This window comes from Maylandia zebra, linkage group LG17 (genome assembly GCF_041146795.1).
Source record: "Maylandia zebra isolate NMK-2024a linkage group LG17, Mzebra_GT3a, whole genome shotgun sequence".
In the NCBI taxonomy this organism is placed as follows: domain Eukaryota; kingdom Metazoa; phylum Chordata; class Actinopteri; order Cichliformes; family Cichlidae; genus Maylandia; species Maylandia zebra.
In genome coordinates this window covers 25876040-25896165 of record NC_135183.1, presented here as the reverse complement: position 1 = coordinate 25896165, position 20126 = coordinate 25876040, and the positions used below count along the sequence as shown (strand labels likewise).

The window sequence follows — 20126 nt, the reverse complement described above, 5'->3', positions numbered from 1 at the left end:
AGAGCTCAGTACTTTGGCATCACAGACAATGATAATCTTTATGCTGGTATCTATAATGGATCATATCCGTAAGCACGTGTTAATACTCGAATACTTTTTTCGCTCCACGCATACTCGGGTGTGACCATTTCCATGACGTGTCTTAAGCGGAGGTATTTCAGGCATCTTATCATACATCAAGCAGTGATGCACTACATTCATACTAATAACTCTTTTTATGTTCAAGTCTGGGCAGCTTCACAATGACGCAAGTCAGCCTGCCGTAATTGCAACGTCTCTAAACATTCCAACTCCTTCCTGAAGTGCCTCCAGATGAACCTAATGCAGGCAGAACGTTTATGATCATTTAGAGCCATCTGTGCTCCAGCTGCCACACTGATCAGTGAACAGCCTCTCCAGCATGACTACAGAGCCCCCCCCCCCCCCCCGGTTACAGGATCCTGCCTTGTCGGCTAAATTCCAGAAGACCCCAGTTCCTACCGCAAGCATTCCACTTTCCACCTCTTCAGCTGACAGCCCAGCACATCCTTCACAGTTACAGAGCTGGTTCTGCAGTGTGCTGTAAAGCCTCAAACACTATGACTAGGCTTCAACAGCCTGCTAGTGGGTGGGAAAAGCATGCCACAGAGCAGGAGAGAGGCTTTTTTGTACCCAAAGGCCTACTTATCAAGTGCCTGACATGCCATTCGGCACCCGGTACCGCAGAATAAGCTGCAGTCATCCAAATGTTTTCAGTGAATCAAAGAAGCCTCAGCGCAGACAGAAACAGAGAGAGACAGAGCTTAAATGTCAGAGTCGGAGCAGCGGAGAAGCACAGAAACAATGAGATTCCTATCGGTTTGTCCTTTTCCTGCTCGGGGCAGCTCATCTGATTGCATCCTTTGAAAAACACAATGGGACAGATCTCTTGGCCGTTACCTAGCAACAGGTGGTAAGAAAAGATACTGGCCTGGTTTGAAGGAGGAGAAGAGAGGCTACTTGAGAGACGAAGCTGTTCGCCTTCATGAATTATCCCAAATCTGAACAGAATAATACTGACCCGAGGACTTGCATGAATACCAATTAGTAGTTGAAGCTTGGTCATGGAAACTTAATGACATCACTTCTGAATGCAGACTGAGCATGAGCGAGCCTGCGGTTGGCAGAGCATCAAGCAGTGACCTGATAGCAGACACTAATAGACGGATGCCAAAACCAATGAAAAACCTGATGGCAGGGGAAATACTGCAAACACAAGTGGGAGATGTGTTAAAAATAATAAAAAAATCTGATTGTACACAAACAATTTACAACATTATATTTCCTTTTATTGATTTTTTTTTTTTTTTTTAATTTGCCTGCATGGTGCTGCTGTGTGACACAGATCTGCTAGTGCGGCTTTGTGGGGTTTCCCAGTGACTCCTCCAGGACTTGTTCTTCATACAAGGCTTCACTAATCCAGCTTAATGAATCCTCATTAGGCTGAAATTGTCTTGGAAACTTCCATTCAGCTAATTTGGCAGCAGTAAAGAATCAAACTGGCACATTATGAGGACTGACAGATTTCATTAAAGAAAAAAAACATGTATACAAAAGGTGGACGACTGGACAGCTTCCCAAAACACAGATGTGGGGAGAAAAAAAAAAGCCAAAGTCTAAATTAGATAAATTTCCTTAAAGATGGCTTCTGTCATTTATGTAGTTGTTATAAATGTTCAAATTCCTTTTTCCCTTGGTAATTTTGAATTAAAATGGCTAACTGATGCCATAAAAAGGCAGGCAATGATTGATAACCATAATTGGTAACTGACTGAATCAGACTGCTCCCAACTGCTGAAGCGACTTCTTCTGCAGCAAACTGGAGTAAATGACCTTTAGGGGTCTGAGCAAACCCACAGTAACTAACCAGAAGCAGTGTATATATGTCAGATGAAGTGTGATTTGTTTGTGAAGCCTCGAGCTGAATGTTTCTGCTGTTGCCATCTTGCCAACAAGAGAGGCATGGATCTGCGACTGCAAAACAATTAACAGCGCACATCCTAATAATCCTGCCCAAAGAAACTTGAAATAAGCAAAATGTACAAAATGGGTTTCATTTTTTCTTTAATATGACCCGAAGAGAGCCAGGACCACGGGTCAAGCAAAATGTACAAAATGGGTTTCATTTTTTCTTTAATATGACCCGAAGAGAGCCAGGACCACGGGTCATTTTCCGACAGACTTCAGTAAGGCCACAGATACTGCCCCCGATGGGCTCTAAGAACAATGGCCTTACTTTTCAAACCCAGAAGCTGTCTGATGCCATCTCAAACGATTTTACTTTCACAGAGGCCAAATGTAGAACGCTTGAGTTAGTTTAATGTAGTGGCTTCAAAACAATAGCTAAGACACGTGCAACCCTAAAAATGGACTTTTTGTATGCATTTTGAAGAACTATGTGAAAGATCTGATGGACTCTGTCAGTCAGTGCTTAGCGCTCCTACAGTTTCCCCATTGTTTGCGTTGAGTACCCTGGCTTTTATTACACAAACACCGTGTTATTTACTTTGTTTTATTTGATTTATTTAGTGCATAATCATTGTTCATTTAGTAACTTGTATGTATAATGTATAAATTAAAAGTGCTCTTTAATCCAAAACCCTTAGACTTCTTACAGGTTCAGGCTTTCTAGACTTGCAGCATTAAACCAAGTTAACATAACCCTAAGTATACAAATTATGCAGCTCTGTTGCTGAAGCGTCGACAAATAAACCGTTTGATCGTCAACGATTACTTTTCTCCCCTGAAAGCCACAGCAGAGGAGGGCCGTGCATGTGAAACTCCTCTCCTTGTCGCCCACTCTCGCCATTTCTGCTGAGCCTAAATTACAGGGTGTTATAACTGGCACTTTTACAGCGCTGTTGTGTCAGAGTAAACTAATTACATGGTGAGAGGCAGTCTCTGAAGCGGAGGCATCGCAGTCACCTTGACAAGAGGAGGGAGAAATAAAACCAAAAAAACCAAAAAAACTAATACACCCCCCCCCCAAAAAAAGTGTTGTGCTACGTTAAGGTACGCATTCTCCAACTGCTGCTCCACTGCCATCACAGCAGCTGTGAGAATAATGAATGCAGCAGCAAGGTTCAATGAGAGCAGTAAAAATAGATGCTATCACAGGAAGGAGGAGTGATACAGAGGAGGTTTTCTTAGGTGTACTGACAGTTTGAGGCTGATGGTACACAGAGAGCAGAGGCCGGAGCACGCATCGCCTGCGAGCGAGCACATCGACGCACAGCCAGCGTCAATCCTTTGGTCCTCATTAAGTCGAAAACAGTTTGGAGGTTTTTGTTGAGTCATGCTTTGCTGCTGATACAGCTGACGCCACATATTCGGAGCTCATCCTCACCTCTCTCCTCCTTTCTTCCCTCTGCTGTTGTCTCCTTCACCCATTTCCTCTCAACCCGCAGCTTTTCTCTCTGATCTTTTTGTCCTTAGGACATCCTTTGCCCCAAAGCCTCCCGACTTTATTAAACATCCAGTGCACTCATATTCTCCTACTTCTCAAAGCACACCAGATACACAGGGGTGAATAATGAAGTGGACCCCCGGATGAACTCAAATCACTCCGGTCGGATTTTGGAGCCAAGTTGGACAGCATCGATATAAGACTGACTGGGATGGCGAGCGCAGTGACTGCACTGGAGGGTAAAGTCTCGGAGGTAAAGCAAGACATATTGAACCAGGGGGCTCATATCGAAGAGGCCGAAGCCCGCATTGCCGAAGTTGAAAGCACACTTGAGAAAACAGAAACGTCACTGAACTCTGCTATCAAACGAATCGCACTTCTTGAAGCCAAAACAGATGATTTGGAAAACCGCGGACGACGAAAGAACCTGCGCGTCTTCGGCATAAAAGAGGGAGCAGAGGGGCAACAATCACTCTTCCACTTTATTAACATCCTGCTACCTAAGTGGCTGGGGCTAGCGCCCGACAAGTCATTCACACTGGAACGAGTGCATCGCACGCTTGCCTCCGGGAAACCAAACCAGAGCAGAGCGGTGCTTGTTCATTTCTTAAAATTCCAAGAGAAGGAACTGGTATATCGGGAAGCAAGAAAACAACAAATTACACATGATGGGGCCAAGATCACATTTGCACAGGATCTGTCTGCGGAGACGGTTCGGATCCGACGGTGATTTCACCCGGTTGTCAAACTGTGTATTGATATCAATGCCTTCCGTGGATTCCAGCACAACCCGTGCAGACTCGGGATCCTGTACGGTGGAAAGATCCACCTCTTCTCAACACCTCAAGAAGCCGAAAAATTCTACAAGAATCTGCCGAAGGAAACAGCAGAAGATGCTCAACACCAGTGAGTCGGTTAAACAACAGGTTAACCATTAAGACACTCCATAAGACTGCCTCTGCTTCAACATAACTGACCAGTAATTGAGTCACTGATAAGAGACAGATAAAATTTTGAGCTCGAATTTATGTGGGACAGACACTATCTCTACTTTCAAGATTAGGCTTAAAACTTTCCTTTTTGCTAAAGCATATAGTTAGGGCTGGACCAGGTGACCCTGAATCCTCCCTTAGTTATGCTGCAATAGACATAGGCTGCCGGGGGATTCCCATGATGCATTGAGTTTTTCCTTTCCAGTCACCTTTCTCGCTCACTATGTATTAACAGACCTCTCTGCATTGAATCATATCTGTTATTAACCTCTGTCTCTCTTCCACAGCATGTCTTTTATCCTGTCTTCCTTCTCTCACCCCAACCGGTCGCAGCAGATGGCCGCCCCTCCCTGAGCCTGGTTCTGCCGGAGGTTTCTTCCTGTTAAAAGGGAGTTTTTCCTTCCCACTGTTGCCAAAGTGCTTGCTCATAGGGGGTCATATGATTGTTGGGTTTTTCTCTGTATCTATGAAGCGCCTTGAGGCGACTTATGTTGTGATTTGGTGCTATATAAATAAAATTGAATTGAACTTATGTTAACATAACTGAGCGTTTTTAAGCGCATATTCGTTCTAAGTTTGATTGCAATCGTTTTTGGGTTGTATATTAACAGCTGAACCTCAACTAAGACTTTTTTTGTTTTGTCCTACCAAGGGTAAACTTTACTTTATTACTGGGGAAAAAATCTGTATCATATGGTTAGTATACACTGTCTGATTTATGGGGTTTTGGAGAGGTCGCGTTGACTAGTTACTCCTCAGTGACGTGGATTAACGCCCTCCAAATAATTTGTTCAAGGGAGGGGGGAGACATTTCCAACAAGGAAATGAAAATGTTCAATCAGAAATTGTTTACAAGTTCTTTATCTGGTATGTGTGAGTGTGTGAATGTATGTGCAAACCTGCTGCTTCAATTTTTCCTTTACTTTGTTTATTTAAGTAAACAGTCTGACAATATTTTATGGAGAGGACAACTAAAGAAAACATTTTGAACGTTAACATTACGACCTGGAACGTTAGGGGGATACGGAAGTTAGCTAAACTGAAACAAGTATTAAACCGACTAAAACATTTTAACTCTAGAATTATTTTCCTACAAGAATCTCATCTTACTGCATCAGAGATACATTTATTAACCAAAAGATGGCAGGGTAAGGTCTCTTCTTTTACTAGACATGCCAGAAGAGTCATTACTCTTATACATAAGTCAATCCCATTTCAAACTACGAGGGTGATTACAGATCCAAACGGGAGATATGTAATTGTGCAGGGCCGTATCTCCATGTTAGAAATAAACCTGATAAATATCTATGGCCCCAACGAGGATAACCCATCCTTCTATGAAAATCTATTTCTCACAATATCAACCTTGGAGGGCCTTTATATCATAGGAGGGGACTTTAATTGCGCCCTGGACCCTAACCTGGATAGGTCGTCTCAAGCTGACACTACTCATACCCAGACTAGAAAAATACTTTTTAACTATATGAAAGATTTGAGAATAAATGAGGTCTGGAGAACAAGGAATCCAAATAACAGGGAATTTTCATGTTATTCTAGTTCGTATCAAAGTCATTCGCAGATAGACTACTTTCTTATCTCTACAGAGTTACTACCTTGTGTTGAGAACTGTTGGTATAACAGTATTGTGATTAGTGATCACGCAGCAGTATGTCTATCAGTTAGATTGGGTGAAGTTGATCAAGGTGTAAAGCGATGGAGGATGCAAACATTTTTGTTAAAGTACCCATCATTTGTCAAATTTATAGAAACTTGCATTGATCAATATTTTCAAATAAATAAAGATGAAACCACAGCTAGTATTAGGTGGGAAGCATTTAAAGCTTACATAAGAGGGAAAATTATAAGCTACAGTAGCAACAGGAGTAAGCAATATAACCAAGAATTAAAATCGTTAGAAAGACAAACTAAATCTAATGAAACAGAATTTTACCAGAGCAATGATCCCACTAAACTAAACAATTTGACTATTCTAAGAGCCAGGTATGATAAATTAACAGCAGAGAAAGTGGCAAAAAGTTTAATGTGGACCAAACAATTCTTTTATGACCAAGGAGAGAAGGCAGGAAAATTATTGGCCTGGAGGATAAAAAAAGATGCAAGCGGAAAAGGCCATCACCCACATAAAGTCCAAATCGGGTATTATAACAACAGACCCTTTAGAAATAAACGAAAATTTCAGAGAGTTTTATCAATCTTTATACCAATCTGAATATACAGGAAACAGAGAAACACGATGCATTTCTTGATCAGTTAAAATTTCAAACCCTCTCAGAAGAGGATAAAACAGCCCTTGATAGTCCTTTAACAATAAAAGACCTGTCAGAAGCCATAGAAGACCTGAATAGCGGTAAAACGCCTGGCCCTGATGGACGTCCAATGGAATTCTATAAAACATTTAAAAATAAATTAATGCAGCCACTTCTTAACATGTATGAGGAGTCATATAAGTCCGGAATACTCCCAGACTCACTGAGATTAGCTACAATAACCCTTTTATTGAAGCCAAATAAGCCTCCGACTGAATGCTCCTCTTATAGGGGAATTAGTCTTATGGGATGTGATACGAAGATTTTGTGTAAAGCACTCTCTAGGAGACTAGATAAATATGTGCCTAATTTGATAACAGACAATCAACAAGGTTTTGTTAAAACGAGACAAGGCTATCATAATATAAGACGTGTCCTCAATGTACTTTATGAGAAAAACAATAGGGAGGACACTGCGCTGCTATCACTAGATGCGTGCAAAGCCTTCGATAGAACAGAATGGAATTATCTCTTACAAGTGCTCCCCAGATATGGACTAGGTGAAACATTCCTGAAATGGATCAGATTATTGTATACACATCCAACAGCACAAGTTTTAACTAATAATAACGTATCAAAACCTTTAATTTACAGCGATCAACCAGGCAGGGCTGCCCTCTGTCACCAATTCTCTTTGTGTTAGCAATAGAACCTCTGGCCATAGCTGTGAGAGCAAACGCAGGAATATCAGGGATAAGAATTGGAGGAAGAGAAAATGCATTTCATATTTGAGTAAACAACTCATGTGCTGTTCCTTTAGAGCAAGACAATATCTTTCCTTATGTAGGAAAGACCCTGAATATTGTATTTATCCCCAAACTCTATTGGAGAGAAATTACACTATACCAAATGGCATCCCATCCTTGTTATCCTGGAAGAGAGCATGATCATAAGAATAAAAATGTTTTTTTAAACCAGAGGATAAACAAGACTCCAACCTATCTCAGTAATACCAAACCTCCAGATCCTCTTATAGATTAACTACCGTATTTCCCGGACTACAAAGCGCACCTGAATATTAGCCGCAAAAGCTAAAATCAGGGGAAAATCCTGTTTTGTACATACATTAGCCGCACCTGACTAAAAGCCGCAGGTGTTTCAATGTTGACTTATCATATGTAAGAGAATATGCACAAAGGGAATTGTCAGGAAAGAGATGGCTGTTTGGAGACACACCCCTTTTATTAATATTTTGAAAAACAAGTTATGGGTACATATTTGCACATGTAGTACATAACAGTAACCTACAGCACACCAGAAAAATAGATTCAGACTACCTTTTAGGCTCAGGTGCAGTGACACGGAGAAGAAAAGTCAGTCATTCACCATCTTTCTCTTCTTCCTGCGCTCTAAAACCACCAAAGTCCTCTTCTCCAATGTCGGAAACGAACAGGCTCAGGATGGCTTCGTCATCCACTCTCCGCTTCTCTCCTTCGTTGTCACTTTCAAAACCAAAGAAATCCTCATTGTCAGTGTCAGAGTCGAACACCCTCAGAAGGGCCGTGGCGGTGTCCTCCTCTCCATCATGCAGCAGTCCAGCCCTTCAAAATCCGTTGGTGATCGTGGATGTTTTCACACTTTTCCACGCTGTCAGAATCCACCGGTGGAGTTGGGCATAACTTGCTTTTCGCAAGTTTATCGCCGCTCGTCATCCACGCCTCCCGCTGAATGCGTAGCGCTACTTTGAAGTTTGTTTTTCGCGCTACTTCGTACGGCACTACGTTGCCTGGCGGACGGACATGTGACTAACATACCACTCTTGAACCTCGATCCTTCCGCCAGGCAACGTAGTGCCGTACAACAGCGGAACAAACAAAACAAATCGTCTTACGATATCACAAAAATCATGGAAAATCCATAGACAAGCCGCACCTGACTAAAAGCCGCAGGGTTCAAAGCTTGTGCAAAAAGTAGCGGCTTATAGCCCGACAATTACGGTAGTCTCTCGTTTCCCCTTTAAGCCGTCTGTACTTCCAATTAAATAACGTCCATTTCATTAGCGTTTTGGTATTTTTGATCGGACCCCATATATTCTCTCGGTGCCTCTTCTGAAGCTCACAGATGAACTACTGGACTCTGGAGACCAGGGGCTGGATTTCTCATGTCGTTAAGCTTATTTCGCCATGGCAACACAAGCTGGTGTTATAATTCAAAGGCAAATTTCTATCGCTCTGCAAACATGCTTACAGCTGGCAATATGAATAAGCGATGTCAAATGTGCATATTCACTAAATGCCACATGGTTTAATTAATGGCTTCACAGAAGAACTTTTTAAAAGTGACTGCTGCCTTTCCTCATCAATTTCATTCATTTTAAAGCCTTAAAGCCTTCAAAGAAATGCATGGGTTCAAAAAAAATATATGTCCAGTGTATTGAAATATCAGCAATACAAGGTGTTTCTGCTCATAACAGATCAGTGGATCATAAGGTTTTTCTCTATAATCTTTACCTTAAACTGCCCGGAGACAACTACGGCTTAAAATTGGTGCTTAATAAAAACATTTGAATTTAATGGGTTTCCCCCCCCCCCCCCCCCTATCTTTAGTCACAGGAAGAACAAGAAGTCCCACAACAGATGGTTTGGCCACCGATAGGGTCCTAATCTCTACATCATGGATTCAATTTGAGATGATATGAAGAGACAGACGACATTAAGAGAGAATAAATCCACTGAAGAAATGTGCCAGGTTCTCCAAGAGCAACAGAGTTGCCAAACATCTCCACAAAAAACAAAACAGTGTGCGCATGCATTTTCATTCGTACTTTATTAAAATAAATACATAAATAAAATTGATTTAGCCTTTTGTTTAGTTCTCATCCTACACCTTTTAAGCATGTTATTTACTGAACTTGTCAAACATACATAAAGTGAACCGTGGCAAAGCTTTCCAAAGTTCTACTATACTATGTGTGGTAAAAGATCAGATCATATGTGCCCATTCGGTCAGAACATTATGCACTTGTAGCTCGTACCTTGCACTTCATCATGTCGCTGACCCTCTGCTGCATGGACTGCCCAGCTTTGGGTCTGACCAGGATGTAAAGGGCTTTGACCTCAGGGCAGGACCTCAGCAGCTTCTCCACCAGCACTTTTCCCATGAAGCCCGTGGCTCCCGTGATCAGCACATTCTTGCCAGCGTAGTATTCCACTACGGACGCCATGCTGCTACCCGTTGCGCCACCGCAGATGTCTGTCAGTCTGGTTTGTGCGTCTGTTGCTTGCTCTCCTAACCCGTCGAGGTCCCGGCCTTCACACAAGTCCTGCAGAGCGAGCGGGAGGATAAGAATGAGGATAGGCAACCTCAAACTTTAAATACTGTATCAGTGTCTCTAAAGCTGGTGTCAGTTTAAGCAATGAAGCATGCAGCAAGAAGCTAAATATGAACTGTGAATCGCACTAATGCAACAAGTGCACAGTTTCGCATGAATGTCCAGGCTTTGACAGATTTAGTCTCATGTATCTGGAAATGAAAACAAGCATTTCAATAAATTGAAAAATATGCATCAGTGGTGGCACGTCTCTGTTTTGACCTTCAGAGAAGAAGCATGTAACTAGTCTGCAAACTTTATGAATATTTATACCATGAGGGGGAGGGAGGGTGATGCTCGGGGCAGTGTGACATCAGCTGCATGTGTGAGCGTGGGTACGAGTGTGTCAGGTCCACCAGCAAGGGTTCAGCAAGATTTTAAGCAGCAACTGATCACCGCTAACCACAATAACCTTTATCATTTATTCATGAATGCAAAAAGCAACAAATCAGAAATTATTTTTAACTGTACAAAATATAGTAAACAATATAATTTGGTCATAGATTGACTCTTTGAATACCACTGACATGAAAAAGCAGCTTAATATTTGATTAACAGATGAGCCATTTTAGAAGCAAACTAGTTTAAAAAAAACAAACATCAAAGTTTAAATTATTCTACTAAGGTTCAACTCACTCAAATTCAGTTTGATAGAAAAAAAAAAAAGAAAAGAAAATATCAGTTTGGACTCTGTATCGGTCTTGAAGGGACTATCAGTGAACAGAGGCTATGATGCAGTCTAGAGATCTATTCCCAGGTGATTCAACCTCCACTTATACCTTGACTCATGTGCTTAATGACTCCCATGACACGGGAGAGTTGGTCAGTGACTCTCAGGACCATCTACAAGGTGACAACCCTATTAGAGGTTAAATATCTGAGTCTCCTTCAACAGTTGGAACTGAAGCAGCCTTTTGGATGACAGGAAAAGCATCTTCAAGAACCTAAAACAAATTCCAGCTGCCTTCTGCTGAAGCACTTCAGACTAAATATTCAAACTGTCTGCTAAAAATTCCCAAAACTCCTTTTATCCATGCATCCAAATTAAAACCAAACTTAGTTTAGAAACAAAGTAGGGAAGAATGCTTTCATGTTACTCTACTGCTCTGCTGTGTTCAGATTTGGATATATAATACGTAACTGAAGACATGCAAATATATCGCATAATATAAATAGCTTTTTATGATTATAAACCAATTACAGTGAGGATTGCTAGAATCAAAATTAGACTATTATTCCCAGCTGCAGTTACTGTATTTATATGTCACCGCTTTGATCTCGGAAAACCAAACCTAAAACAGGGAAGGCGTTAGTGACAATCAGTGTCTGAATATAAACACAGGCTTCCACATACATCACAGTTAAGTCAAAATGTTGAATGTTGTCATTGTGTTTCTTAAATTTGTAAAGTCTTGGTTCAAACTATAGGATCAAAGGCATTTCTTTGTCCCCCTCCCCAGCCTCTCATGCACTTGAAGTGAGCAAGTGCATGAGAAATTACATTACGCCAGGACCTTGGAGGCTGACAAGACTCACATATATTAAATGTACAAGACTGCTGGTATATTGAAGTGAATGGTATGATTTCAGTAATGACAAAGTGAGCTGCAACCTTCAATCCCAGCAAACAAGTTTGGTTTAAAGCTATAATAAAAAAAATAAAATAAAATAAATTAAATGCTAAGGCTTATCTTTAACCATCTGACATTATGCGTATTCCACATGCAATAAATCACATAACTGGGTTTTATGGCAGTTTTTAGTTTTATTTGACACCTGTGTTGTAACACTAACACTGACTCTGTTGGACTTTGCCCTTATTTCCTGTAGACAATAGACGACTATAACTGAATGCAACCTGAGAAGTCACATGGCCGCAGATAAGCTGCGTTTGTGACTCAGTGAGGGAGGTTGTGCCATGAGTCCATCTGATCAAAGCACTGTGTTGATGTGTGGGCTAAAAGCTCACCAGCACACTGCCAGCATTTGTGTGCAACCACGCCAACTAAGCATTGATAAATCACACGGCTCTTAAAGACTAGATGACAGCTACCTGTCTCTGGTTGGTGTCACCCCCCCATCCCCACCACACACCAACCAGTCACACAGGGAGGGTGGCAGCGCGCCCAGTCTCATCCAACTTTTTGGCAGCAGCCAATAAAAATGCAGGACTTGACTTGTAAAATTTTCACTTGGCAACAATAGGCACAACATTTAGCCAAGACTGATGCTTGATCAGCACCTTCAGTGATACAGCAGAGCTGTGATTGTACACAAGATGAAGCTACGCTCCTTCTCTTTGCTTCGTTCATCCTCTCTCCTGTGCTGCAGATTCCCAGCATGTCTGCCCAAAGACAAAAACCAAATCCTCCTGAGCCAAACGTGGCCCAGATAACAAAAACAATCTTGTATTTACTTGCTTTCCCTCCATTCTGCCGTCTGTGCATGCAATTTTAAAAATCAGATTCCCTTTCCACACAAACACGAGGAAAAAAGATGGGTGTGTGCATTCAGTTTGGGTTTCTACATGTCTGCACTTGAAAAACAAAAAATGTGTTCCAGAAACTAAACGCCGGGGCTCCTACTGACATCTATGTTTAATCCCAATTTTGTCCCATTATTTTAATTCGATATTCCCCATCTTCAACTTTCAGACAAGGCAGTATCTCCAGATCTACCACTCTGTACACACAGATGACAACAAGAAGAGGTCACAGTCAAGGTCCTCTGCTGAGGCCCCAGACATTTCAGCCTTGTTCTTCACATAGATTCCCTGTGGACAAGAGGACAAGAGCACATGGGCTGAAAGTCACTACAGATTAACGCCTGACAATGGAAATGTTCCTGCAGCTGGAAGAGTGTTGGAACGGCCATGCATGAATCAAATTCATGAGACTGAATGCTTGTGAAACACACAAGGTTACACAACTCCACCTCCTGCTTCTCTCAATGCCTGTCAGTTAAGCTGAAGGTGTCCACCCTCTACAAGCCAACATGGAAAGTGGGGCGAAACTGTCCATTATTCTCCTTACAGGCCTTTAGTTCAGAATTATGCATTTACAGGATGACTACAAGAAGTATAGAATACATACATCCCAAGTATTTGCTGAAAGTTTATAAATTGAATTTTGGTTCATTGAGATAACTAGTAGCAATTAAAGACACTTGATTTTAAAATGACACACACACACACACACACACACACACACACACACACGGTAAACTATATCTAAAGGAGTTTAGGCACCGCCTCACGTTAACAAGAACTCATATGGTGAGATCATGAAGTTCAGGGACAGCTCATTTTGAAAGAAAAAAAAAAAAAACATTTACAATTTAAAGTGTCCGGCAGCCTCGCCTCTGTCAGTGCGCCCCAGGGTGGCTGTGGCTACAATGTAGCTTGCCATCGCCAGTGTGTGAATGTGTGTGTGAATGGGTGGATGACTGGATATGTAAAGCGCTTTGGGGTCCTTAGGGACTAGTAAAAGCGCTATATAAATACAGGCCATTTGTAGGAGCACCATTCTGACCAATTGCATGTGTCCATCTAGGATTTCATCATGGACCACAAACCTTCATGTCGATCACCGGTGATTACGACTCCATCCAATTTGTCCCACCACCAGCCCTGTTTGCTCACCTTTCAAGGTGAAGGGTCACATTTCTGACACACTGGAAGAGGTTGGAGGTTTGCCCAAGTCAACCTCCATAGAATCTCATGTTAAAATCTCAGATTTTGCAGCGTTAAAAAGCATGTTCAAAGACTGGTGCAAAATCATGTTGCACCAACCAAAATGCAGCCAAACCCAATGACTGAGATCACGGTGGCTACAACTTTTATACCGTCTCCAGGTTTGACATGCAGTCAGTATGAGACTTCAATACAACAGATGTCCAAGGAGCTGACCTTCAAGTGCATAACCTCAAAATTTAAAACATGAAATAAATAAGCACAGTCTGAACTTTTTAATCACCTAAATTTCTGGGTAACACTAGAGATTCAGGATCTCAACATGGATGAAGGGTCTATAGATAGTTCTTTTTCCTCAGGCACCCAGCATATTCTCTTGGTTTATTTTTGTCATACTGAATTAAACTTTACTTTTAAATCCCTCAGCCTGTCCTTGTCAATCACACAGATTATGAAGGACAAGCAGATATGAGGTCTGTCAGCAGTGACCTTGTTGTGTTGTCATTGGTGAATAAGACTGCATCTTCTTTTAGAGTCTATATTATGACTTGAAAGGAGAAGTGCTGGGCAGCAAGGACAAGGCCTGAAAGCTTAAGGGACAAGCTTCTCAGGTTATGATGCCATCTTGACAAAGTACCACATCACATCCAAAGTCACTCGGGGGTCACTTTAAAAACAGAGCTGGGTGACGCTCAAGGCATACAGCTCAGCAGCAGAGGTTTACTGTTGTCTGCAGCTAATGCTGCTGCACTCCGGCCTTATTTCATGTCTCCTTTTCTTCACACTGAGGGCATTTTTTGTATTATTCCTCAAAAGCCACTCTCCACAGGAAATCCACGCCGTTTGTCTGAGGAAGCTTGTTTTAAGCCACAGCTCTGCAGTCCTTCTGCCTCCGGCCTTTCCCCACACAACCCTTCCATTACTGGGTCAGCTAAATGCAGCTGGAGACGCAGGCAAAAATCGAGCTGCACAGCTGCACACTGGCTAAAGCCATTATAGCCGGACAAAAGCTGGCAGCGGGAGGAGGGGAGTGAGTGTGGGAAAAATAGAAAGAGCAAAATGATGCAAAATGCAGCCAATAATTAAAGCAGCATTAGTCAGTGCCAAGCAGCACAAAGGAACAGTCAGGCCCTTTCACTATCGCACAGTGATGGCAGTGACAAAAAGAAACCTGAAAAGCTCTGTTAAGTATACAACCACTACTGGCTGCAGTTTCACAGTGCTGTGCCAACATGGGACTCCAGGAGATGCACCTTTATCCGCCATCCAAAAGAACCACAAAAGTCAATACATCCTGCATTTAGAGAGAGGAATCACCATCAAAGGCTTGAATCAACAGAAGCAATAGTGGTCATCCCAGCTCCTAACCCACAAGTCCACATTTCTAAATTTGGTTTTGTTAGGCTCACCGTGCTGTTTAAGGCAGTTTCTGGTTCTTGTCTCAATGACAATCGGAAGAGAGGAAATGAGTCTCTTTTCCCTGTCCCAGAGAGACTAGATGAGGGTGGGGTAATGACCTGACCACAAGATTAAATAAAATACATTAGCTGCTAAAAGTAACACTTGAGAAAAGCATGTTAATAGTGACTACTGGGCAAGCCCTTTAGTCTTTTAGTTACTGCTATTATGCCTGCAATTTACAGTGATAAGTGAAGTAAGCTAAATTTACAAGCCTCAGATAAAAATCTCACTAATATTACAAGCTTATAATCATACTTTATGCATGCTATTGGAAAAACATATGTAGCAGAAAAATGTAGAATGAGGAGAGATCTATTGTAATAGTCAAGCTAAAGTACTAAGTGGACTTGAATAGGTTTGAGCTTAAAAGTTAACTAAAGCTAATGGATTAGCATTACTCACTTGTAAAATATATAGCTCATAGTTTTAAGTTATGATCCAATAGTATAGATAAACAGAACTGTCAGCAACTAGTTAAAATTATAATAAAAACTGTATAAAACATGAGTAACAGTTAAATTGTTAGGCATAAATACAGCTAATAGCCCAGCCCAGCCTCACATCTACTTCACAGCTGATCAGGTGAGAAATCAACTCAAGAGGACGAAGGCAAGGAAGGCAGCAGGTCCGGATGGAATCTGCTCCAGACTGCTCAGGGACTGTGCAGACCAGCTCTGTCAGGTGGCCCTGTACATCTTCAACCTGAGCCTGAGCCTGGAGAGGGTTCCTGAACTGTGGAAGACTTCCTGTGTGGTTCCGGTGCCAAAAATCGCACACCCCAGGGAGCCCAACCACTTCAGGCCTGTTGCCTTGACTTCTCATCTGATGAAGACCATGGAAAGGCTCATCCTGCACCACCTTCAGCCACTGGTGGGCTCAGTGTTGGACCCCCTGCAGTTCGCCTACCGTTCTGGAATTGGGGTGGATGACGCTGTCATCTACCTGTTACACTGATCCCTCTCTCACCTAGAGCAGGCGGGGAGCACTGTGAGGATCATGTTTTTTGACTTCTCCAGTGCTTTCAACACCATCCAACCCGCACTACTGAGAGGGAAGCTGGAGGGAGCTGGAGTAGGCAAACAGCTGACTGCATGGACCATCGACTACCTTACCAACAGACCACAGTATGTGAGGCTCCATGACTGTGTGTCCGAGGTGGTAATCTGCAGCACGGGGGCACCGCAGGGCACGGTTCTCTCACCTTTCCTGTTCAGCCTTTACACTTCAGACTTCTGTTATAATTCGGCCGATTGCCATATACAGAAGTTCTCAGATGATACAGCCATCATTGGATGCGTATCAGACGGGAATGATCAGGAATACAGGGGGGTCATCAGTGACTTTGTTGGCTGGTCTGAGACCAACGTACTCCAAATCAACGCCGGCAAGACAAAGGAGATGATCATAGACTTCAGGAGGAATTCACCCCCTACAACACCGGTGAACATCCAAGGGAGAGACATTGAGATAGTGGACTCTTATAAGTACCTGGGTGTTCACCTCAACAAGAAACTGGACTGGACAACAAATACAGACGTCCTGTATAAGAAGGGCCAGAGTCGACTCCACCTGCTGAGGAGACTGAGGTCCTTCGGAGTCTGCAGGACTCTGTTAAGGACATTCTATGACACTGTGGTAGCATCTGCCCTTTTCTATGCAGTGGCCTGCTGGGGGAGTGGATGCACGGACAGGGACAGGAGCAGGATTGACAAACTGGTGCGGAGGTCTAGCTCCGTGCTGGGATGTCCCCTGGAGTCTGTGGAGGTGGTTGGTGAGGGGAGGATGCTAGTAAAGCTGACATCCATCATGAACAACCCACGTCACCCACTGCATGAGTATGTGAGTGGTCTGAGCAGCTCCTTTAGTCAGAGACTGAAACACCCTCGCTGCAGGAAGGAGCGCTCTCGCAGATCATTCATCCCAACAGCAGTTAGACTCTATAACTCCTCAATCACGATGTCATAAGTCACTGGACACTGTGAACATCCACGGTCACCACTTCATGCATAATGGACCTTCCATGACCTTCCAAGCTATATAGTTTATGTCTTCCATATTTCAAACCATATCCATAATCACATACTGTGTATGCTACCATTGTATATAGTGTATTATCTTACTTTTTTTCATTGATTGTACTTAATTGTATTTTTGTATTTCCTTCATATATCTGTACCTGAGCTGAGGTGACGCAAAAATTTCCCCGTTGTGGGATCAATAAAGTCTTATCTTATCTTATCTTAATAGTTAGCCAAGCCAAGCATATGCTATAGCAAGGAGCTAATAGTGAGGCTATTAAATACAAATACAGGCTATTAGCGCCTTGCTAATAGCATTACCATTAACTCCTTTATACAACATTAGCTAAGACTGACATAGCTGTAACTGTGAAATTGTTTGTTACATTGCATAATATAGACATTGATGGATCTCGTTAAAAGAAGAGGAAACTACACACTAATAAAACATCACCCAAATAATGTTTTTGTTCTTTTCGTAATAAAATGTGGTTCTGATGTTTTGAGATACTACATAAGATAAATAAAAGTGTAAATAACCATCAATATTTCATTGTTACAGTATTTTGTCTGGCTGCTTAACTTACATATGGCTAATCGAGTGTCAAGTTCTTCAAGACAGAGCTACTAGCATTAGCCATTTGAGCATGACTACAGCATAAAGGACATGGTGCCTACATGATGAATACGAGTGTGCTCCAGCAATGGCTTAATGTATGTTACATCAGATAAACCCACTATAAATGTGACAAGTTATACACTACAGTATTAAAGACTTTTTCAGCATACTGCAGCTCAACTCCCCCGCTCTGGTGTATGAGGCAGTAACTTTGTCCCTTACACAAACCCACATAATTGCGCAGCACTTTTTAAAAGGGCCCTTATCCAAGACTGCATTATCGCATAAAAACGGCAGGTCTTCTCTCTCCCACTCCATTTTTTTTTCTAAGGCAGCTAAATGCTAATCTAATTAGAATTAATTATATTGGCCGTGGGCTTCAAGGATTTAAGCAGGACCTCTTTAATTCAACCTTTTCACTAAACTATGAGCAAGTGTCAACACAAAGGTCAGCGCTCTCCGTTAGATATCTGGCCGTGGGAGCGCTGGTGTGTGAGCTAATGTTTCTGTGTGCACGTGTATACGCTTGCGTCAGTGCGTTGTCGACATTGTATGCGATGGCAGAGGGATTCTGTAATTACACCAGCTGTCTCTGAGTGACAGAGCCTCCGTGAGCTGTGGTGTCCGTTTACGCCTGGCTTAGACCCAGGCTGCCAATCGCACCCGCAGTGCAGCTCTCAGGCCAAGAGGTCAGGAACTTGTATTGTGTGTTCAACATGGTATGAAACCCGTGCACGACTTTCAAGTAATAAACACTGTCCTCCAATTATTGGCTGGAATCAGCAGAGTTTGATGACAACTTTTCATTTTCTGTAATCTGTGTATGATTTCAACTCTTACCGACTCTTGGGAACAAACTGCCCTCCAGCTTTTCTTGAGGACAGTTGCAGTGGTGTGTGTGAAGCATATGCAAGTTATACCTGTGTACCAAACCAAATTTAACTAATTAAAAATAATAATAAATAATTCTGTAAGACTAAACCTGGCATCAGAAAATAGTTACACTAAGAAATAAATCAAAGCAATGCATTGGAAGAAAGAAAAATGACCTACACAACTTGTATCCTTAAATATATAGTTAAAACAAAATTTGCAACACAGTGAGTTTACATCAGATGGCTCAGTCATCCACACCTTTTTAAACAGCTTCCCTCAAGGCTGAAAAAGATATGCATGCTGCCATAAGCTTCACATGTCACATGTTCATTTGAATTCAACTTTCCATATGGTAAACAGTTACAGTGGAGGAGAAAAAAAAGTGTCATTGTACGTTTATTCTGAAATAGCATCGCTGGATTAAAGTGGAAAAGGTGACAAGGAAAAACTACTGGAGTTTCATGGAAGCCACAATTACTCTGATTCCTAGAAACTCAGCTTTCATGCACTGAGAGGAAACCGATCACCTGTCCCATTGTTTGAGGGCCATGGGGAGAACAGGCCTCTCCCTGAACCATCAACACCAACTCACTCACTATAATACCAAAACTGCAATGTTATACTTTGAAATTAAAATTAGAATAATTGTTTATCATGCTGATTTTTCCCTTAATGCAAATACAGGGATGTAAATGGATTCATGGACTGCACAGAGCCATAAATCACTGATTCCCAACCAGGGATCAGTCTTCAATCCATCAACCAGACCAGCTGAAAACTGGGTTATTATCAAAACAGGGAAGACAAAACAGTGCCTTTGTACCCCGATGTCTTGAATGCAAGTTCAAGACATTTTTATTCACCTTCCTGGTCCTCCAACTCTAATCAGTTGTCACTCCTCTTTTGTTGAATTTAAATTCAGACTTTGCATCAAGAATTTGATTCAGTTCCTCCATTGTGTCATCATGCATTTTAGCGGTAGGGCAAAAAGCACGATCCATCACTTGAGTGTACAAAAATTTCAATTTACTTCTCACTACATCATGTTCATTATGTAATGAGTGATTTAGGACACAGCCATATATTTCTTTGATTTCACTGAGCAAGCTGCTGGCAGTACGAGTATCCAGTTCTTTCAGCTAATGTAAAAAACACCCATGCAAACTCAGGCTGCAGAGAGCCTGCCAGTGTTTTATGATCTATTTGAGGGAGCCATTAGCAAAATGGCTGACCAAAGTCTCACTTTCCATAGCCAGTCAAGCTTAAATACAGTATCTAGACATGTTGTGATGATGGGTGAGGCGGTCTCAAAAACCTAATTGCATAAACAGACCAGTAGCACAGGCCATAGCCGCTCTGTTGCTTATCCCGCAGGCTTGTTATTTCTAATGTGGAAAGAGGCTTGCAG

General features: G+C 42.1%; 1 protein-coding gene across 4 annotated transcripts in view; it reads right to left on the bottom strand.

Moving 5' to 3' along the window:
* Positions 1 to 20126, bottom strand: part of si:dkey-97m3.1 (fatty acyl-CoA reductase 1) — a 62646-nt gene that overhangs the window by 30371 nt on the left and 12149 nt on the right. For 3 of the 4 annotated variants that reach the window (XR_013093899.1, XM_004548381.5, XM_004548380.5), the window contains exon 2: positions 9718 to 10005. Coding sequence is in view for 3 of the 4 variants with exons in the window: in XM_004548380.5 (XP_004548437.1) it covers positions 9718 to 10005 (288 nt within the window). In the remaining variant the exon portion in view is untranslated. Of the gene's footprint in view, positions 1 to 949; positions 1100 to 9717; positions 10006 to 20126 lie in introns of those variants that run through there. The other variant, XM_023152670.3, reaches the window with a different exon arrangement.